This window comes from Ictidomys tridecemlineatus, chromosome 5, assembly GCF_052094955.1.
Source record: "Ictidomys tridecemlineatus isolate mIctTri1 chromosome 5, mIctTri1.hap1, whole genome shotgun sequence".
Lineage (NCBI taxonomy): Eukaryota > Metazoa > Chordata > Mammalia > Rodentia > Sciuridae > Ictidomys > Ictidomys tridecemlineatus.
The window spans coordinates 190,495,464-190,518,871 of record NC_135481.1 but is presented as its reverse complement, the minus strand read 5'-3'; the positions used below and the strand labels follow the sequence as shown (position 1 = coordinate 190,518,871).

General features: G+C 41.0%; 1 protein-coding gene and 1 long non-coding RNA gene across 3 annotated transcripts in view; one reads left to right on the top strand and one right to left on the bottom strand.

The window, feature by feature from the left end:
- Positions 1–23,408, top strand: part of Dok5 (docking protein 5) — a 145,804-nt gene that overhangs the window by 59,466 nt on the left and 62,930 nt on the right. The window contains exon 2 of one of the 2 annotated variants that reach the window (XM_005325198.5): positions 10,901–11,008. The exons of the other annotated variant lie outside the window; for it this stretch is intronic. Within the exon in view, the coding sequence (XP_005325255.2) occupies positions 10,901–11,008 (108 nt within the window). The remainder of the gene's footprint in view (positions 1–10,900; positions 11,009–23,408) is intronic. 2 annotated transcript variants of the gene reach the window in all.
- On the bottom strand, positions 20,593–22,158 carry LOC144377619 (uncharacterized). The gene is made up of 2 exons (XR_013438610.1): positions 21,632–22,158; positions 20,593–20,898 (listed from the first exon to the last, which is right to left on the bottom strand). It is a non-coding gene; the product is annotated as an uncharacterized LOC144377619 (long non-coding RNA).

Here is a 23,408-nt window from a genome sequence, read left to right as displayed (position 1 = left end):
CTCCTCCATGGTGCCTGTCTCTGCATGCCAAATTATCTACATAGTATAGAATGTGCATGTGTGTACACATACATGTGCTGTGCACCTGTGTGCTTGTGACATAGCTATCTTATTGATCATAAGCCCATTGGAGGAGTGGATTTGCCCCCTGTTTTGTTTGCAATCGAATCCCTTATGCCTGAACGATGCCTGGCACCTGGCAGGAGCCCAGTGAATATTTGTTGGATGAATGAGTGAACGATATCAGCTCCAATTTGGTTTTTGAATGGAATACTCACCAAGTTCTTCAGATCTCCAGCGGCTGTTTGGCTTGTTTCTCTACAAGGCAGGTTAAAAATGGAAGCCAGGCAAAGGCACACAAGTGCTTGTGGCTTCTCTCTGCAGCTTTGCACCTTACTTTTTTCTTCCCATGCTGTCCACCTGGAGAACTAGGCCACCGGGGAGACAGGGGAACAGAGACACAATGTGCCCTTGCAGCGTTTGTATTCTGTGCCCTGGAACCGCTGCACGGAGAGGGTGGGCTTCCTCTGTGAGTTCCTGGCAGTTACTGTTTCCATCAGAGTTGTTCCATAATAAGGAATTATTATCATTACTTTGCAGTACTGGGGAAATGACCCGGGGCCTGGCACAGTACATTGCTTTTTTGATTAGACTAAAAACTGCATATTTACTATGCCTGTTTACGTTTATACTTCTACATGAAGAATATGTGGTGAAGAAAGCAAGAAAATAATGTGATAAGGTAGCCAGTTCTCCCAGGGTCTGCAGTGTCTTGTCAGGGCATGGGGTTTTGCCCTAAGCAGTTGGTAGCATAGAAGAGCACCAATGTGATCAGTAATGTTTCAAAGATGGCCCCAGATATCATGTAGAAAATGGATGGAAGCGACAGGATTGAAGTAGAGGATACTCTGAAATGCAGAAAGTGGTGGTTTAGTTAGGGCGTCAGTCCCCTGCAGAGAAGTACAAACATTCCAGGTTTGGCTAGAGGGAAGATTCATAGACCTCAGTGACTTGTAGTTTGTGTTAAGAGATGGTTTTCACAGCAGGTGAAATTGTGACTGCAACACACATGTAGAATGAACATGTGTTCAGGATTCTACATAACTGTTAATTAAATGAGGGAACAAAGCAGACTATTATAATCAGCTCACAGCGTACTCTAAAGGACTCATGCATGTGTGTAGCCAGACAGTGAATGAGAGTTTGAAAGGGGGCGGATCCAGCTTCATGGGCAGTGGGATGTGAAGAAGTCAATCAAACCTGTGTGAATGGGACATAATTTGCATCTTTATGGATGGGAATTATTTTGCATTGTTATCAGTTATCTACCATTTATGGAACTGTAGAATGAATACCTTCAACAGAATCAGAAGCAGGTAATGCTGGGAAGGATTAGGCCAGAGAATCCATAGCTTTCCAATGAAGCACAGATTTTTCTCTAAAATTCCGTGTGTATATGTGTGTGTGTGTGTGTGTGTATACTAGAGAAGAAACATATTAAAATGCAGGGAAAGTGTCCTTTTTATACTTGATAATAATTTGGTAATGGCATTTTCTATGCTACAAATATTATTTTGCAACATCATTTTTTAATGATGGCCATTTCCAGTTTACAGACATGCCATAATTAATTGAAGATATCCATCCTCTGGAACATTTAGAGAATTTCCAGTTATTACTCCACAGAACCTTATTCCCACATATTTCCATATTATTTTCTCAGGGAGGATTTCCTGGAAAGAGTATTTTTGGGTAGAAGTGTGCACAAAATTCTCTGGAAGGGTTGTGCTCAGTAAAGGGTCACCACGGCTAAGTGATTGCCTGTGGATATTTCCTAAGTATTTTTAATCCTCTGTGTACATATTTTATTTTAAGATTAATTATACATTTTTTTTTTTTTGCTAGTGTCTTTCTTTGCAGTGAATTTAAAATGCACCTTGCTATCCACAGGGTGTTCTTTTCCACATTAGCATTTCTTCTCTTACAAATGAAAGGTACATAGGATGATAGGCATGAGCATGCTGTTCACTCATTAGAAGATTTTCCTTTATAAAGTACATGATTCTGACCCAACTCATTGTTTTGGAAAGTCGGTTTGGCAGCAGCCTACCAGTTAGGGCTCAGAGATGTCAGAGAGCTCCCTCTCTATCTCTTCAGGTACCTGCCTCTCACATCCTGCCACGGCAGGATCCTTCAGAGGCCTTCAACATCTTGGGCTCTTATGCCATAGATGCAGAATTTTGCAGTCAATGGCAGACAGAATGGGGAGGAAATTCGTGCTGGGCTCACTCCTATTTCCTGTCTCTCTTTGGTGAAGACCTGCCTTGACCTCAGGATGTTATCAACCAACACTGCTTTCTGGGGCTATTGGGGAGTCCTTGGACTATGGCATTTCATAGCCTCAAAGGGAAAAGAGGGCAGCATGAGTCCTGGAGGGCAGCAGGAGCCAGAGGGGAGGAACAGGTGCTCATGGAGCAGGACTGGAAGCTCTAGGTGGTGGGCAAGGAGTCAGTCTATCAGCCTGGACTCTAGTTTGCTGCCCCTGTGTCTAAGGAAACCCAGCAGACTAATAGTTAGAAGGGCACAAGAAGCCAAGAAGAGCAGAGACATGGCGTGAGATACTTCTAATGTTGTTAATAATCCTTGGGCTTTTACATTTCTGTCAAGGATATTGAATATGTTTTTTACTTAAGGGGAAAATGCTTCTTACAAATTCCCAGTAGACCTTGGAGTCCTGGTTCAAGGTCTAAGACCCTGATTTCAGAATCTCCCTCAAAAACGATTACTGTAGGTGAACACTTGGTGCCAGCCATCTTAAAATCACAAATGCAAATGCCACACTGAAATAGATTAGCTATAAAGTCGTCGTCCAGATGAAAGAGCATATGGCCACAACGAGATGTCTCTCTTTAGATTACGATAAGCATGAAAATAAACTTCTCACAGATGGCTCGACCCTCAGGATGAGTTTTTGCAACCCTGGGATTTTAACTTTTCTGGAAAAATCCTGGAGTAATGGTTAAGAGCTTATTTTTCAGCTTAGTTTTCAGAATCAGGCAAACCCAAATGGGAGTCCTGGCTTGCTTGTTTCAGTGAGCTTGTGAACCCTCAGTAAGATGTTTAACCTTACTATTGCTAAAACTTTCTCATCTGTAAAATAGAGACAGGACTAGCACCTGCCTCATAGGATTATTGGGAGGATTCTTTGAAATGCACACACAGGGCTCACATTCTGCAGCATAGAGAAAACATTCAGCCAGTGCCAATCCCTGGTACTAACATGTTGATTTGCTTTGGAGAGTTGAAGAACATGAGTCTGGAATATGAGAAAGATGCTAGGTCAGCATTCTGTGGCTGAGGATGAATTTTTAGAGCTTGGGGAGAATGCTTGGAGGTGAGAAAGTTCACGTGAAGACAGAAAGGAATGCTGTGAATTGGAAGACAGTTGTACCTACCTTTCCCCCAGTGTGCGCTCTGATTTCATAGCATGAGTTATGTCCCATGACTAGATCTGGGATACCCAGGTCTCCATGAGAACATGCTCTTCAGAGGCCACCCCATTAACGGTAGCACAGTGATTCCCCTGTTGTCCATAAGGAGACTCAACATTTGGTGGCAGGGTGTGGGAAAGCCTCAGGTCAACACTTAAATACAGTTTTATTGAAATAAAATTTTGGCTTGTGAGGAGATGTGGAATATATGGGGTTCTCACATGATGCGTGTTTGCTCCTGGTCCCCCGCAGGACATAACTTGTCAAGCAGATTTTTATGTTTAAAATGCACAGAGTTGAGACATTCTTCCACAGACCCGCAGTTAGAAACCATGGCCCACTGTTTAATTTTGTAAATATAGTTTTATTGCACTTGTTCATTTACATATGTCCTGTGGCCACTTTTATGCTGTGTCCCAGGAGTTGGGTGGCTGCAATGAAGACCTCAGTGCTCTTGAAGACAGAAGTATTTCCTACCTGGCCCTTCATATAGTTTGCTGACACTTGGAATAGACCCTAGTAAAGACCAAAGGTCAATCTTCACCCAGATTTTCCTCTTTTCTCCTGCTCACATGGAGACAGTATACTGTTTTCTTTTAGCAGAATTTTGTGACTCAAATTTGCTTTCTATTTATCTTTGTAACTGTGCATCCTGGAGAAGTATAACTGGACTGTTTGTGACATTGTGATGGACTGCTAATAATACTACAAATGCTTAGGCATACTCTTCATTGTTTCAGCTGCTCCTTGGCAGTAGAAATCTTGGTGAACCTGCCAGAATATTCTTTGGTAGAAAAAAAGAAACCAATGATAATGTTAGATATTTTAAACCAGACTAAGCAATCATAATGGATATTGAGGTTTTTTTTTTTTTTCCTTTTTTAAAACCATTCTGGAGATTAAAGCAAGTATGCTTTAATCAAGCAGGTTTTTATATTCATCAAAGGTCACAGAGATAGAGTCTGGCGAAGTTGCTGAGGCTGGCCTCATGCTTGCAATCTTCCTGCCTCAGCCTCCTGACTCACTGGGATTACAGGCCTGTGTCACCATCCCCAGCAAGAATATGAAACTTTAGAGACAGGAACAGAAAACGGAAGCAAAGCAAATTATATTTGGATTAGTGAGAATTTAAGGCTGAAAATTAAATATAATAATTTACCATCCCTAATAGCAAAATCCACACTGAATGAGATTTTCATGTACCACTAACTCTGCTGCTTGCCTACGCAGGGTGTTGGAACTGGGTGGCATGCTTCTCTGTGTGAGCTTTGGCAGTGGCTTGTGTAGACTGACTTGTCCTAATCATGACTTTGAAGATATTCACAGAGCCTCATGTTCCCCAAGTGTGAAGCCTCAGATCTGTATGCACATATCTAAAGCTGTGGCTCTGATTTTACCCCCTAGAAGGAGCTATTTGGCAATGTCTGGAAACAGTTTTGGTTGTTTAATGGGGTCAGAGATGGTGTTACTATGGCATTTTGCAGAGAGGCTGCCAAATACCTTACATAGCATGGGACAGCTCTCTAGTACATAAAGTTTCTCTGGTCCCAAATTTCAATATCTGAGATATCTCTACATGAAAATTTTTCTGCCATTGAGTTCTCCAGTGGTGTATTATGGCCAGTTCATAATAGGATAGGTAAAAGGTTCTTATAAGTGAAACATCTGTTCGTTAAAAAGTCAGTCGAAAACGTTAAATAAATAATAATATGGATGTTAAGTAGATTTGTTAAATAGGAAGAAGAAAGTTAAAATGAATTTATTGAAAAATCTATTTTGAACTGTTAAATCAAATGGAATGGGATTGTTTCCAAATTGTCATCCTTTGAAACAAAGTCTGTTCATCCAGCTAGTCTGTGCATGTTTCCATGATTGCTGAGTCCTCTAAGCAATACCAAAGTATTTAGGATTCGGCTGGGAGGTGGCATTCCCAGGATTCCTAGGCCGGAGTGTGGCAGCAGTCGAAAATGTGACTTTAGCACAAAAGACTGCATTTGCCTTAAGTGCCTGTCTCTCAAACTCGAGATGGCATCTCACACTGCTCTATTTCAAACACCTCCATGTGCCCCTTGTTGGAACCCTTGTGGGAAATCCTGGTCTCAGCGGGCCTCATCTTGAAACACTTGCTGGAGAATTCCTTGTCACCAGTTAAGAGAGAGAAATAGAGAGAGAGACAGCATTGTCTGAAGGTACTTTATGAATATTTATGGTGCTGGCTTGTAAATTAAAAATAAAATGCTTAGAGAACGTGTTGAAGACAAATTTGTCTGGCCTTACCCCAAGTTGAGCTTCTGAGTTGGTAGATCTTGGCTCAGCACTAGAGAGCTACAGAGTTATCAGTTATCTTGAGTGACACTGGGCCACCAGCATGTGATGGCTGACAGCACCAAGGAGGAATCTTGATGGCAGAAGCCACTCTCGGCCCCTCTGAAGACTCCTTCACTGCCGTGTGCTTGTGTGTTGTAGTTTGACAACCTGAGCCACCTTTTCATAAACCAAACGTGAGTGTTCCTTATCATCATCCTGCCAATAAACTGACATGTTCTAATTCCTTCCACGGTGACTTTCCAGCCAGGCTGGATGTGAATGGATGTGATGATATTTTTGTTCTTATTTGACTGTAACATTGCACTTTTGTCCCTGCTGCTTAATAAAACACAAGAAAAACAAAATGTGAGAAGCAGAAGTCCCCCAAACTTAAAGCAGATGGATCAAAGGTAGACGTGCTGAAGTTGAGGAATCTTCAGTCTGCATTGACGCAGCCTTTGGAAAGAAGCCAGGCAAATCCTGATCCAACTGAGGAGAAAATGAACAATTTTTTTTTTAAAGTCAGAAATGTTCTCATTAAAAATTTGGCTTGAATATTGAGACATAATTAGGAAATTGAAAATAACTTTCTTAGAGAAAATAATTTTTTATGGTGGGCATATTTTTGCATACCTTTAGAATGTTTGGTTTCTGAATCTATTCTCAGGGGCAGATTCAAAAGAGGTCGCCAATCATGGAATGATAGTGAGAAGGTCATTTCTCATACCCTTTATTTGAACAAGCAGGGTGACAGTCAGTCCTGTTTAATTCTATCCTCTGGTAGTGGCACACCATCCAGAGAGCCATTGTCTCCTGTTCCTCAGAGGTAAGTGGGGTTGATTAGACTCTTTGCTAAGTCTGGCACTGGGGATGCAGATGTTTATGGCTGGGTCTCCTCCCCAATGAGGGATTTCTGCTTGAACTCTTACCAATGGTTCTCATAACTTGCCTTCTTCAAGTTACTTAGTCTGGTGGTTAATTAGACTGTGATCTGATGATAAAACAAACAGGACCCGAGAAGAGTATGGAGGATGGTTAATAGATTAGGCTAAAGTACAGTTAAATATCTCTGCATCTTTTCACTTTAAAAGTTTCATTCAACATTTTACTCTGAGATAATTGTAGATTACATTTAGTGATAAGAAATACTACACAACGATCTGGCACCCTTGACCCAGTTTCTCTGGTAGTAACTTCTTCCATAAATAACAGTACAATACCACAAACAGGATTCATGTTGATACGCTAAAGATATATAAGTTCCTCACCATGACGGTCCCACAGGTTGACCCTTCAGAGCCATACCTACTTCTCTTCATAGGCCTCATCCATGGTCTTCAACAACCATGGATCTGTCTCCCATGTCTATAATTTTGTAAGGATGGTGGATAGGCCTTGGAGTGTAGCCTAGCAGGCGCAAGGCCTTGGGTTCCATCTCAGCATTGCAAAAACTGTAATCCACTGGGTTTACTTTTTGTCTTCCCCCCTCAGTGCAGGTCTCCGGAGAATCATTCCAGTTGTTGCATCTGTCAATCGCTCATATATTTTATTGATAAGCAGCATTTCAAGGTATGGCTCTACCACTGAACCATTCACCTGTTGAAGGGCATATGGGCCATTACTGGGTTTTGTTATAAACAAGACTGCTGTGGACGCTCATATGCAGATGTTTTGGAAGGCTACAATTGGGATTTCTGTGTTTTCAGTTCCTGAGTGCAGCTGCTGGTCATCTGTGGCTTGTGTGGTTCTTTTCAAGAAAATACCACTTGTTTTTCAGAGAAGTAGCACCATTTTACATTCCCACCAACAGTGTATGGGCGATCCATTTTCTCCACATCCTTCTCAGTATTTGGTAGCAGTACCATTGTTGTCGTCATTTCAGCCAATCTGACAATTATACAGTGACACCTCATGGAGTTTCAGTTTACGCTTCCCCATTGGTGGTGACATTGGACATTTTACATGTGCTTTGGGATTCTTTGTATCCTCTTTGATGAAATGTCTTTTCATGGCTTTTGATCATTTGGATTTATCCTGTTTTAATTTTTTAATGTTGAGATTTGAGAGTTATTTATCTACTCCATAAATAATGAGAGCTCCTGGGTCACATCTGGCTTGCAAATATTTTCTCCCAGTCTCTGGCTTTGTGTTTTAATCCTTGTAAAGGGGTCTTCCATATACGAGTTTTTAATTTTCATGAGCTCCATTTTAGCAAGTCTTCTTTGGGAATGGTTCTGACATCGAGTTGAAGTCTTCTTCTTCCAGCATTTCTTTTACCTAAAAATGTCTGTACTTTTATTTTATATTTAAGTCCGTTTTCAGTTACTTTTTGCATAAGGAGCCTTTGAGTGTTCCAGTCAAGGTGGGTTTGTCTGGCCCTCGCTTCTCCTGTGGGTGTGCACGGGCTCTTGCACCATTTGGTGAAAGGTTATTCTTCCTCACTCAGCTGCTTTTCCACCTTGGTCTATGTTTTAATATCCCTGGGTGGATTCAGTAGCTCTGCAGGATGAAAGCTAATAGAATTGACGTTAATTACACTCTTACCTCTGGGTATTTAAGAAATAACAGAAGTCTCTTCTATTTAATTACAGCATTAACTTTTTATTAAACCAAACAAAAACTAACAAACAAAACCCCAAATCTATTCTCATGACCCAGAAAAAACATTGTTAACGTTGGTGTATGTTTTGTCTTTTTTCATACATTTGAGTATAGTGGAGATCATGGCATAAATAAAGTTTTATATTCTGCTTTCCCCATGGCATATTATGAACTCTCTCATGTCATTAGAAATTCCTTCTGGAACTTATTTCAGGTGAGCTGCCTATGTTATTCTGTTGCTGGATAACATATGCATTTGTCACGAGGGGACAAAATTGTGACGTATGTAGTCAAGGGGGAGAAATAAAGAATGTCCACGTGCTTCTGCCCTTTTCAATGCTTTATTCACTCAAATCACTCAATACAATTTCACTCTATAGGTTCTTATTCAGGAAAACAACAATCCTTAATGCTAGGCACTGCAATAGACATAATCAATTCATAGCAAACAGTTCTAGATTAATTAATTCTAAGCACTGCAAACACACTTAATCATGACAGGCTAATGACAGACTTTCCCTCTGGATGCTAAGTTCAGAAGTCTTAAGCCTTAGGCCTACGTCCAGCAGATGCACATTCACTCAGACTGCTGTGATCAGGTCCGGAACCCAGGCAGGCTTCTCCTGGTGTGGGGTAGACAACCGGTTGAGGAGAGGGTCATATGGAGAATTTGCGGTTCTCACCAAGGTCCAGACGAGGTGGTAGAGTTTGACAGCAGTGAGGATCATGCAGAGGATCAGGAAAATGATGACAAGTGATGGGATGTCAGTCCAGGTCCTCATCAGGCTCTCCAGCTCGAGTGCATCCTTGTTTCGTCTGGCTGAATCCCTGTTCATTAGCTCTATTATTTATACTAAATTTGGGGGCTTTTAACTCCCCTTTCAGTCCTTATCAGCTACCACTGGCTTTCTCCATGACATCATTTACCCTGGGGTCAGAAACATCTGGTCTGGTGGTCTCCACCTTGAACTTCTCACCTTTCCCTCTTATCAGCCAAGGACAGCCTGCCAGAGGCTTCACTCTCTCAGGGAGGGGGGAAAGGACTTGTTCATGTCTGAGGCCATACGGAGGGCTCTGTTAGGTGTGCCTGGTGAGACTGCAGTTTTCAAGCCCAAGGCCACCCTCACATTATTGTACATGTAGTATAATTTACTGAATACATATTATATATACTCTCTGCATTATTATGGCTTTTCTATGATGACTATCTATGTTATCTTATAGATATAAAATATATATCATATATATCATGTATTGCATATCATAATATATTCTGCTATTTACTATATTTCTGTGTACCATATTTACTGTATATAATAACTCCCTTTGTTACCCTATGGATGAATAACATACATTCTATTGTATATTACAGAAGTATTATGATTTACTTTGTGACTCCTTATTGTTGAAGATTGAGTAGTTTCTATTTCTCATCATTATAAACAACTCTTAACATTTTAGCGTCTGTTTAGTGGTATCAGGTACATTGCTAAGCCTCAGGATTCAGAATCAAACTTCAGAGAAGAGTGGATCCACTTTCTTTTTACCATACCAAATAAGATAATTAGTGGGACAGAAGAATAAAATGGAAAATATTGAGCCTTGCAGACAAATACTAACAAAGAAGAACTCCCCCCACCGCCCCAGCAAAACTTGTAAAAAGTATTTTAAATTGACTTGATTCTGGTTTGAATGACCAAATGTTTGAATAGATTTTGTTCTGTTTCATTTTAGAGGTTCTTATACATTATAGTACATGCAGTTTATTCATGGGTATAAATTACAAAACCACACGTGTTGCTTTGAAAATAGTCAAAGATCGTCATGAACAATTATCACGCACCTGCACTAGAATATGGAATCTCTCTTTTGTGCACTATGTATCTTTGCCTAGGATAAATCCCCTTCTGTATTTATTTATTTATTTATTTAATACTGAGGATTGAACCTGGGGTGTTCATCCACTGAGCCACATCCCCAGCCCTGTTTTTAAAATCTTGAGACAAGGTCTCCTAAGTAGCCCACGTTGGCCTTGAACATGGAATTCTCCTGCCTCAGCCTCTGAAGTTGTTGGTAGTATAGTTGTGCACACCACCTCTGTCTAAATTCTTATTCATTTAAGGTCTTTGTCAAATAGCCTTTAAAAATCTGAGCTGCAGCCTTAGTTTGTAGCCCTTCAGCATTGACCAAATTTCCTAAGCATGAATCTGGTTGGTGTTGATTAACCAATTGTTTGCTGGCCCAGAAACTTGCCTTTAAATAATGATTTTCTTTTGATTCCAGTAACTGTCTGAATTATATATATAGTTTTCCATTGTGGAAACAATATAGGTTTTTAAATGTTTATTTTCCCAAAGCAACCTCAAATTTCTGGCTTGTGGATATGTTACAGATGAAAACATTAAAAAAAAAAAAAAAGAGAGAGAGAGAAAAGAAGTACAAATGATAGTAGCAGCTAAGTCATTGGACATGCCCAGCTCAGTCTTTGTCTTTCCTTCCAGATTTATCAACGATGCTGGTTAGTGTTCAAGAAAGCTTCAAGCAAGGGTCCAAAAAGACTGGAGAAGTTTTCTGATGAACGTGCTGCATATTTTAGGTGTTATCATAAGGTAAGACTTGTTGCTGCAGCTTCAGAGAAATCTGTTTTCAAGGAGGTAACTTGAATTGATTGAGTCTGAAAAGTCATCTAAGTTATTTAACGAAGATCCTAATAGTGATTTTTTGTTGTTGTTGTTGTTGTTTTTTTTTTGTGGTGCTGGGAATTGAACCCAAGGTCTTGTACAGCAAGGCAAGCACTCTACCAACTGAGCAATGTCCCCAGCCCTCTACTAGTACTTTTGACATGGACAAACCATTCCTACAATAACGATTATTTGCTAATTGTTTAAAATAATTGACTCATGTAGAGTGGCTCTTGTGGTCTTCTACTCTGTGTTGTTGTTTTCTTTCTATGACCTCGTTGCTATGTGATTTTTCTGCTTAAGCAGACCCTCCTTTGAAGAGCAAGCTCCCCGAGGCAGTGGATCTCCTGTGTCTCACCCAGTGCCTGATGCAGAAGAGATACTTGTTCACTTGGGGAGGGCCGGGAAGGAGCAATGACAGATGATGGGGAAGAGGACCCCCATTAGTATATTTCTCCAAATCTCACAACTAAAGTTAATTCAGATTTGTAGTTTTCTTAGTGAAACTTTATCACTAATAGTACTAACTAAAACGTATTATTGAGGAACAGAGTGCTAAGGCAAATATGAGATTTACTTACTGTTCAGATTCACAAATTCGGCAAGTCTTCCCTGCTACGTGGCAGTATTTCTCAGGCCCTTGTTAACACGTGGCCTGTGTATTTCCTCTTTCATGAAAATGTGTAGAGTGTCTGGTTAATGCTCTCCCGGGCACTGGTTATTCCCATATTGAGAAAATACTACTCCTTTCTATGGAGGACCTGTAGTTATTTTTATGATAAAATGTTTTGATTTTGGATTCCCACTTGGAAGACTCTTTCATCTTCATTTGGTGAAAATTCACTGGGGCAGGATTTTTTGCCACTTAAAAATTTTATGTGAAGCCAGTAGATCTCTTTAACTCAGGCCTTGGCTGGGTGGGGAAGTGAACAGGCTTCCCTTTGGCTCAAATTCTTTAGAAGTAATGACTACACAGCATCGGATCAAAGGCGTGCGCTGACACCTCTGTTTGTGCAACGTGAAAAGCAATAGCTGTATATCCCTGCCACCCCTCATGCTGGGGATGGAACTCAGGGCCTCATGCATCCCAGGCAGATGCTCTACCATGGAGCCACACTCGTTGCCCTCTACTGCTTCTCAAATTAGAGAAATAAAGAGTTTGCTATGCTTTATGAGCTCATCTGCACATTCATGAGAAAAGAAAGGACCTAAGTTATGAGTCCAGATTTCCTCTACCATTTACCTTCCATATGCTGGATATTTTCACTCGGGAAGGAGTTGCTGAACTGTACATCTATTACTGAGGAGCAGTGATCCACGAAGCCAGTGAACCTTCACAAGCAGTCTTGAGTCAAGCTGTTCGTTTCTGTCACACTGGAGATTACTGGGATCTAGTCATTCGGAGCCAGATATGTTACATGCCACTTATCTCATAGGTACCCAGTATCCTACCTAATAACAAGGTAGAAGGGTGCTGTGGGAATGCCTTGTTGCAGTTTTTCTCGAGAGTCATGCCCTCGGGTGGAATTCCAAGTGCCCAAGCAGGTATCTGTTCATTTTTTGGAAAAATATAGAGATTAGGTAGCCAGAAGTTATAGTTAGGCTCCAGCTCTTCTCTTGAGAACCTCAGCCAGTATCTAACTTTACATTCAGCATCCTGCCCTTGTACTCTCTGATTGTAGTGTATGGCCATGATGTCCTTATGGCCCTTTGGAGTGATTTTGATATCACTCAAATATAACCCATTCTTCCCAGTCCCCACGGTACTACCTTTCTGAGCATAGAAACCTAGCTAGACAGACTGTGTTCTCTGGACAGACCTAGGCATACCTAAGAGAAGTGAGGAGGGCTGTTTGGAATCCTCCAATCTAGTCCATCAGTACCTGGTGCGAGCTTGGTGTTCAGAACCGGTGGAGACTGAACACTCCAACAACCTCTGCGGTCACCACTGGGCTGCTCATTCCTGGCCTGCCAGGTGCTACATCCCATCAGGACACTGTCCACCTCAAATCCCTGAGCCAGGTCCTTTCAGGGCCTTTAGGGTCATGGGATTTGGCTCCTGTTGTCAGTTTACCTCATCCCTCACTTTCTGCAGTCCCATTGGACTGCTCCAGGTACCTGGGATGCCTACTTTCCTGAGAAGATGCCAGGCACACCCTCACCCTTGCTTTTCCTCTTTCCTGGAATTCCTCCCCTGCTCCCATACCCACCTTGCTTACTCTCTTACTTCCTTCAGGCCGTTCCTCACATTCCTCTCTGAGTAAGGCCATTCCTTGATCCCATGATCTAAAGTAGAATCCACCTTCACTCCTCTTCCAATCTCTGCTCTTTGTTCTCCTTGGCACTTTTTGTTGTAGTCACACATAGATGTTACCTGTCCACATAAAATAAAGTCCACAAGGACAGAGATTTTCTTGTGTGTGTGTGTGTGTGTGTGAATGTTGGGGGGGGCATCAGTATCAATTACTAGTATCTAACATCTAGTAGACACTTTTTAAAGTAAATGAAACAATGAATACTACCAATAATACTAAATACTAAAATGAAACAATGAATACTATCAATAAAGGAAACGGAATACATATAAATGTTGGTGTGCATGTATTTATTTAGTTCACCAGAGGAAATCTGTAGTTGAGGCATCTGAAAATAGGAAAAGGAATTGTGCTTTGGAGGAGATAGGATGCATTAATGAATGAGAGTAGAAGAAGCCAGGGCCGGGAAGAGTTGGGCGGACAGGTTCAGTGGAAAAACCCAAGTGGATTGAAAAAATCTCCCTTGAATGTGTGAGGAGTGACAGGAGGTTGGAGACAAACTCATTCAGATTTCTACCTGCCGGCTTTGGAATTTAGTATGCAGATCTTTAGAGAACTTGGTAAGCTACACTCTCTTTCATCTGTCATGATCATTAACCAAAGTTCAAAGCATTAGGAAGGAGAGGAATTATCTACATTAAGCCTCGGAGCCCTTGATGAGTTGCTGTAGTCGATTTACCCTCCTGTGCTCTTTCCGATCTGATGCATTTAATATTAATCTCTTGAGGGCATATAAAAAGCCGAAGTAATTCTGAGATATGCATTTTTTATCTAAATACTGTGTAATTTATGAATCTTGATCATAAAATACCAAGGTTATAAATATCACACCGTGACCAGACTTCAGACTGTGTTCTAATATAAACAAAGCAATTTCCAAAACAAATGAGGAAATATACATCATGCTTTCGATATATATAGAGGTGGCTTGGTCTGGGTGGACAAGTTCCTCCTGTGGGAAATATGTAGTATTCGTGAAAGCCCATTTCATTGTTAAAGATATTATTTTTTTTTTTTAAAATGCCAATTTTGTGTGACTGATTCTTATAAGAAGTTTTAACATAAAAAATTGTGGATTTTTAAAACAGTGCATTCTGTACTGAGAAGGTAGCTGAGGGCACTCCCATGCAAAACTGGGAGATAAATATGTGAATAATGCACACAGGGAACAATTCACTTTGCATTTCTTTACCTCCTGCATGGTGTGACACCCTGAGCTGTCACAGATGGCTCTGAATTTGATTAACTGTAATTGCAACAACATTACAACTCCAGCAACTGTAAAAATAGTCCCTGACCTTCTTGTTAAACTCTAACTCCCTGTTTTCATTCAGGAAACAAGCTGCTCACACTAGCCAGGAGATCGGGAGTTTCCTTGCACAGTTTTACTTTTTTGGGGATGAATAACAATTGGGACACAAGCTTAAGTGGAAGGAAGACCATCTGCTTTCCAAACTGAGGCAAATGGTGTGGCAGGAGTTGTGACAGCCTAGGATTTGGGATACCTGGGTACTGGTCTCTGTGCATCTCTGTCAAGTTCCTTCTCTCTGTGTAAAGCTGATCCCCAAGACACGTCCCACATTTGCTTTTCCATTGTCACACAGTACTGAGCCAGGGTGACCCAACTTATGGTGGACAAGACAATTCCAAGTCCTGTACTACAAGTGTTTTCCCAAAAGTGTGCCAGAGTGTGGGTGACAGAGACTGCAGTGTTTAGCAAGCTTTTTGGTCACAGAAATTTGGACGGCGGCAACATTTACACCCCCATCTTTGAGATCTGTAATCCACTGTAGCTCTCATGGGCACTGAAAAGTTCCATGAAAATCCGAGTAACTTTGAGTCAGCACTTCCCAAACTGATTGGGCCATGGATTTTCTTTTTAATCACTTGTTCCAGGGAACGGATGACTTGCATGCCAAGGAGAGCAGTCTGGAATATGCTGCTCTCGTGCCTGACCTCTTTTATGAACTATCAACTTGGTCCATTGTTTGAACAGTGAACAACTAGGGATGACTGTTCCTACTTCATCATCAAACATTCCCTTCTGATGTGGCTGCCTGCAATATGTCTTTTCAGATATCTTAAAATACTTCGCAGCATTTTCTTTCAATGCCCAAATACCTACTGTGGAGTCATCACTTGCTTGTACAAGAATTGACTCAGTAGATCATGTTCTGGAAGTTTCCTTTACTTATGGAAGAGAATGTGACTCCACACCTTCATAAATGAAATTATAGCTTTACATGAATGCTTTTCCCAAAGAGTAAATGCTCCCATGCTCCCATTTCTAAGGTACTAGTACAGGAGGTTAACTATGATATTAAAAAACCCTCCATTTTTATGACCTGAGTACTTTTACTAGTCAGGGATGTACAAGTGCGTACCACAGTGAAAAAGCCTCCTGAAACATGTGCATAACTGAGATAACTCTGCTTCCTAACTGAGCCTGATTTCTCCCAAAGTTCCCTGTCTCATTGCATAGCAATTCTGTCATTCAAGATGGAAGCTAAGGAGTGGCCTGTGATTCACCCTCTTGTCCTCCCCCCCCCCCCAGATTCCCTCCACCTACAGGTCTGCAGGCACTCTTTTCCTGCTATGGGTACTTTTCCTTTCCTGGTCCTTGTGGCAACATTGATCAATCCCTCAAAATCTCCACTTCCCCTGGATCCTCCATGACCCAACCTGAGTTAGTTCATCTGCCAGGATCATTTTGCATAAATGTCCCCGTCACACTGAAAGAAATGACTTATATTTATAGTGATGGCAGATTTTGCCCGGCCCATTCTGATGTCTTCGTTACACGGTTCCTCCTGAGGATTGTGTATCTGATTCTTCAATGGACTCAAGACTACTCAAAGACAAGACTGTGGCGCTAGAAGGTGTGTTCTGTGAAACTAAGTCCTGGCCTAGGGGAATAAGCAGGGAAGAAAGACACCAGTCCTTGTTCACCTCTTTCTCTTCCTTGTTGATTGGAAAATGGCGGCAGCCATCTTGGTCAACGACAGAGGAAAGTCCACGGAAGGAGGATAGCACCGCAGCACGTCACGGGAAAAGAACCCCAGAGCTGGGTATTCCGGCTGGCATGAGAATAAAGAAGCCTGTGGAAATCACATGTCGGGCTCTCTGCCATCTGGCTTGAGCATGTTTTTTGTCTTGTGGAGACCACCATTTAAGAATGGAGACAGCCCCCTGGTATTTGTATAGGATGATTAAACTTTAAAAATCTCTACAAGAATGCACAAGTCTATAACAGTCAAATGGGATTGAAGAGCTTGTAATGCAAGGTGTGTGCTAATTTTATCCCTCCCCTCCTGTTGTGGGTTGAACTGTCACAATCCCCAAATGACATAGTCAGGTCTCCACTCCCAGGACCTCTGGATGTGACTTTGTTGTTAAGAGGGCCTTTGCAGATGTTTTCAAGTTAAAACCACTTTGTAGGGATAGAGTGGGCCCCGATCCAGTTTCTGGTGTCCTTCTAAGAAGACACATGGCATAAGAAGAATGACACTGGAGAGAGGCAGAGATGGGGTGATGTGCGTATGAGCCCAAGGTGCCACCAGAAGTCAGGACAGAGAGGCATGGAACAGTCTCCTCAGAACCTCCAGGAGGAACCAGCCCTGCCCACACCTGATCTGGACTCTGGTTTGCACAGCTGTGAGAGAGTAAATGCCTGTTGTTCAAGATGCCCCGTGTCATGGTTGGGTCCCCCACAAGCTCCTGAGTCGAAGCTTTGGTTTGCAGTGTGCAGAGGAGGGGCCTTCAGGAAGGGACTGGAACCTGAGGGCTGGGACCTCTTTGGCAGGTTAATCCATTGAGATTGACAACTTGATGGCATTATCGCATGGCCTAGAGGGCATATCTCACCCCCATTCCCTGATGGCTGCCCTGAGGCAGGAGCTTTGTCTGCCATGCTTGTTCTCCCTGATGGTCCACCTCACCCCAGGCCCAGAGACAGTAGAGCCAGTGAGCCCACCATGGACTGAAACCTCTGAAACTGAGCCCAAATAATTCTTTCCTTCTTGAAATTGTTTTCCTTGAGTATTTTATCACAGTGACAAAAATCTCTCAGGTCATGGTTTTTTGTTACAGCGGCCCTGGGGAACTGATACACCTCCACTGTTTCTATTCCATTGTCTTCACTCCTTGGGTTCCATTTCCTGGTGGTGGTTGCTTCTGTAACTCTGCATTATTTCAGGCTTTGGGCCTGAAAACCTCCTGCTTCAGCCTCCCAAGCTTCTGTGATTACAGTGTGCACCACCATGCCTGGCCAGGCCAGAAAGTTTACATTTTGATGATGTCCTATTTGTAACTTTTACCTTTATGAATCATGCTTTTGAGATCAAGAACTCTTTTTTTTTAAACTTTACATCCTGAATATTTATTTACTTCATACCTATTTCTAAAAATTGGATAGATTTAAAATTTACATTTGAGTCCATGATGGATTTTGAGTTTCATTTTTCTGTAAGGTGTAAGATTAAGTTGGATTTCATTCTTATTTGCCTATGATTGACCAAATATTTGACAACATTTTGAAAAAATACTTTTTATTCATGGAATTACTTATTTACTTCTGTCAAAAATCCTTTAGTCATGTTTGTACAAATCTATTTGTGAAATCTTTTTCCTTTTCCATTGGTCACTCTACCTATCTCCTTTCCAGTATCAAAGTCTTTGGATTATTGTAGCTCTTGATACTGGGTAGAGCAATTCATTCCACTTCGAATTCTTATTTTCAAGGTTGTTTTAATTATTCTAGTAACTGTGCCTTTTTTAAAAAAGAGAGAGAATTTTTTAATATTTATTTTTCAGTTTTCAGTGGACACAACATCTTTATTTTATTTTTATGTGGAGCTGAGGATCGAACCCAGCGCCACGAGCATGCCATGTGAGCGCATTAACGCTTGAGTCACATCCCTAGCCCCTCTGTGCCTTCTTTTAAATGCTTAAATAAGCTTATCTGTGTCTGCAAAAAAAACTTTGTTGGGATTTTGGAAAGAATTTTATCAAATTTTTAGATCAAATTTTCAGAAACAAATATTTCTCTGTTGAGTCCATCCATGGACATGGTATGATTTTCTATTGAGTTGAGAATTCCATAGTTTATCTCATCAGCATCTTGTAATTTTCATCCCTTATCCCTTATACATGTTTTGCTAAGTTTATACCCAATTATTTAATTTAATTTAGATTAAATTTAAAGCCTTTTTGAATAAAGTATTTAACTTACATTAAACTTATTTTTTGTTTATAGTCTGATAACAATCATTTAGTTTAAATGATTTTTTTCCTTCTCCATAATCATTGGAGAAAGGAAATCATAAATGATTATTACTTGGCTCTGCATTTTGGAAAGAATTTCAGATGTTTGAGGATTTTTGGAAGTTTAATTTGTTTAGTTTATCACTGATTTATTAGTTTGCTGAATGAGTTATATTCTTAAGAAACATATATTCCATATAACAAAATTTTTTAAAAAAACAGATGAAAGCAAACTTTACCTATGAAGCTCATTAGCTATAGATGTTTTTCTCTTACAAGAATTTTTAGTAACCTGTGTCTCTAGGAGTCAGACTCTCTGGCTTCATGTGTGAGTGTGTATGTGTATACATAAACACTTGAATATAATCCAAGTACACATAGAAAATCTCTATAAATGATGTCACAAAGGAATGAATGGGTTTTCTCCTTTTTGTGAAATGGTAATCAAATAAATTTTGGGTCTGGGGAAAATTATAGACTGGTATTAGCCAAGAGTGTCACTGCCCATAAAGTTGTGTTAAGATAGAAATCAACTTTGCTGATTAAAGATTATTTTCTTTGCATATTTATTCCTCCTTTTTCTCTTTATAGTTTTTTTCTTAAATTATAAAAACTAAACATATTTCTTGTAATAAATTTAAACATTTCTGAAATGTGAATAACACAATGAAAAAACAACTCTGATACTGGGTCCTGTCCTTGACTTCACCAAAAAACACTAATAGGTTAATATATACTTTTCTGACATTTTTATCTTCTACACAATTGGAAACATCTTTTTATACACATGTATATTATATATTCAAAGCAAAAATGGTGTAATTCATTACATATTGTGTCTAAGGAGACCATAAATTTCAGGTTTCCCCAGGATACTGTTGGTCAGCCTGTGGCTTGTGTAATTTTAGGTGGTAATTTCTTTGGCTTTCAGAGTATTCTGGGAGTATTTTGGAGTATTTCGGAGTACTCTGGGAGAGTTTATATGGTCACACTAATTATTCTAGCTCACTTTACCCCAAGTTTGGTCTCTAATTCTAAGTCAGTAGTCACTTTACTGATGTACACTCTTAGTACGCCACACCCAAATTGACAGACAAAAACGATTTTCAGTTGTTTGTTAACAGAAATTCTGTTACAATAAAGACTTGTGAATTTGTCTTAATGCTAAAAACATGTTAATGCTTTGGGATGAAAGTCTTAGAAGTGTGATTATCAGGTGATCTCCTACACCTTCAACTTTTTTTTATAACTGCTGCCAGATTGTTTCTAGAAAGATGATTCAGCGTCACATGCCCACAGCTTGTGACAGTGCCCTTCCTACCAGATTTCATTCTTTAAATTTCAGATGTAAACTTTCAGTCAGTGTATTTTCCCCTTAAGACAGACACAAAGAGCAATCGGATCATTTCAGTTATTTCGCATGTACAAATACAGATCGTCTCTGAGGGAGACCGTCCAGGTTTATAATTGAGACAGGCGCTAGTCCAGTCTATTTTAAGTGACCAAGGGCGTGTAGGTATTTTTGGAAAGAATGAAGCCATCTAATATAGGGGTTGGGATGTGACTGTCTAGACTGGATTTTTCTTAAGAAATCTTTTAGAAATGTTTGCCTAAACTGCTGTGTTCAAGCATTCTGAGGGGAGACTTGTGAACAAATGCTCTGTACCCACAACTTTGGTTAGAACTGAGCCGGTCTCGCCTTGCTTATCTCTAATTACTGGATCTGGCTCTTTAAACCATTCTTGCTCTTATAGGAAAGATGACATGAAAAAGTTGAAAGTTTTGAGACATTATCTGAAGTCTTGGAATTTTTTTTAAATGAAAATGTTTATTAGAGTAGTCTGAAATTTTAGACATAATAATTGTGTAATAATAATAATCATCATAACTTAATTGGTTGTTTATGAATACTCTAGAAAACATCGAGGACCTGGATTTGCTTTCATACAATTTTTATTTTTTGGAGACAAACTTACAAAAGTTAAAGGGGCTCATACCTCTTCACTTTCAGTGGGATAATGGCTTTAATTTATTTTTTTTAAGAATAAAGTAATTTGAAGCTTCTGCAGAGCTTAGCAATTTGCATATACAAAGTGAATTGCTCACTTAATTCATTCAGCCCCACAAGGGAAACAATAATTAGAATACAGCTCACAAAGGAAAGGCGGAAAATTGCCTTTTAGGTAGCTGTCCCGTTTTCACTCGGTAAACATAAATAAATCATCATCTGTAAATTACCATCTGCAAAAGAAGGGGGAAAATTGGAAATCAAATTCTTGTTTTCCTAAATGGCTTTTGACTTTGTAGCACACCAGAAACATACTAAATATTTCCACATAATGCCAACTAATTGCATAATTCTGACAGGAATATTCTAGTTCCTCAAGGGAATACACTTTTTAAAATCTGATTGTACTAATCTTTGGTTGAAACCCTAGGAGAAATTTCTGCAGTTTCTCCATCTAGTTACAAAATAATCCATTTGGAAAATTGAATTGTGTAATTTGCAATTGTTTTCCAAGTCGTTAATGTGAAACTACATTGGTAGCACATTAAACTTCCAGGCCACTTTGTTAGTTGGTGGCTGTTAAACATTTATTTCAATGAATACTGTCACTTATGATGAATCAGACATCTGGAGTATGGCTTTAAAACACACAAATTAATTTTCAGTCTAGTTTTAGGGATCCCTAATTGGAAGGCATACTTAAAGATTTAACAGAATATAGGAGAGTAGTGGGTATTTCTTGTCTCTGACAGGAGCTTGGTACTTCGTGTATGAGATAGTAAGAAAACCAGACTTCAGGAACTGCACAGCAGTTAAGCAGCTCTGAAGTCTCTCCCTGTCTTTTCCCTCTTTCCCATTCTATCCCAAGTGAGTCTTGATCACTTATTTTCCTGTGTCTGCTAGGTCCTCCAGACTTCATTTCTTCCCCTCAAATCCTGCTTCTATCCACCTGAAGTTTAAGCGTACCTTGCATGGCCAAACCATCTGCACGTGGCCAGACTCCAGCAGGTGCCATTTTCAAAGATTCTCTGTGAACGGCTCCTCTGGTCATTGCGTGCTATACATCCATGTCCTCTAACCACCAGATGCTGGTAGCTTTCACTCATTTTTGACAATCAAAAATATCTTCAGACATTGCCAAGTGTCAGGGCAGGGTGGTAAAACTTCCCCTAGATTGACAACCGCTGATCTGCAGAAAACCTTTGGAATGCATGGATGTGGCTGTTCCATTTCCTGCTGAAGCCAATTAATAGATGCTCTTCAGGATTCCCGATTCACATTGCATGCCTGTTTGCAGCACACATGGCTCTTTAGGATCTATCCCTGGCGCAGCTGCCTCAGCCTGGTGCCTCCCCATTTCCCAGGGCCACCCTGTTCACCACGTCCTTCCCTGTGTTTGCATCATACCTGACTAGGGTTGCATGGTTGTGCACCTGGGGTTTATTTTGCCTGGGTGCTCATCTTTGTTTTCAAGTCTCATTACCCTTTGCTCCTTTTTCAAGACCCACAGTAGAAATCACAAGACTGAATCCAAGCATGACAGTGTCTTTGATCCTTTTCTCTCTATTCATTTTAGTGGCATTTGGTGGTGTTGAACAGAGCCCTCTGCCTGTGTTTGATTAGCATCTCTGCTCTTGGCCCTCTGCCGGGACAAGTTAACCGCTTTGGGCCTCAATATTCTTGTGTGTCCAGTAGGAAAACATGCCAGCTACTGAAGAAGACTGGGCAAAAGTTAAACGACCTGATTGACATGAGGTGTTGGAAACCCCATTAAGAACTAGAGAAATGCGACTTCACTGTGGTTGCAAAGCTGTGAGGAAGCCTCTCGGTTGAGGTTCCCTGCATGGCCCACAGGTGGGGCAGACTGTCACTTTTGTAGGTCTGGGAGCCTTGGGGTGTGTAGATTAGGTCCCTGACTCTTTCTCTTTCTGTGATGGTGTAGACATTCTCTGGACTCTGCCTTCCTGGGGTCACATCGGGTGTCGTTGCAGTGGTTGGGGAGGGTCCAACCCAGGGCATGTTAATGATGTCACTGTGCCTCAGTCTCCTGGCTTTTGCAGGGGCTGCCCTGACAGCATTCACCCTGGGAGGCAGAGAGTCCATAAGAAGCCCTTACGGAGGGTCTGCGCTGTGAGGGCACAGTGTTGGCACTGGCAGGACAGTGGCAAACCAAGAGAAGGAGCTGGCCCTACTCTAGCAAGAAGGAGACAGGATGAGGATGTTTGCACCTGGAATGCACCAAGGGGGACATAGAGCAGGGAAGGGGTGACGGTGTAAAAGGGGAGGGGTGTGGTTTTAGATAGAGTCATCAGGAGAGGTGTCACAGAGAGGACACCCTGTCAACAGCTGAGGGGTGGGGGGCAATGACACGTGGAGAGGAAGGCAAAAGAAGCACAGGGTCCCTGAGCAGGGAGCATGCATGACAAGGACAGAAAAGACTCCAAAACTGAAACGGTTTGCAGGGGCTTGAAAAATATGCTAAAGTTGGGTTTTTAAGATGGCAAAGTGAATCTCAAGTCGGCTTTATTTCCATAGAGTTGTGTTGCTTCAATATCATGACCTCCAGCAAGGTCGCCTGAATACAGAGCCTAGGTTTGCTGAGAGGTGTGTGGAAGCTCTCTCAAGGTCCAGGGGACCGTCCACTGGGAATGCAGGACGTCAGCGTGCAGCATTTTTCCTCCAGCTACGGAAAGAGGGCCATTTCTCTTAGAGGAACTCAGAGTGCGTGGGAGTGAGACACACG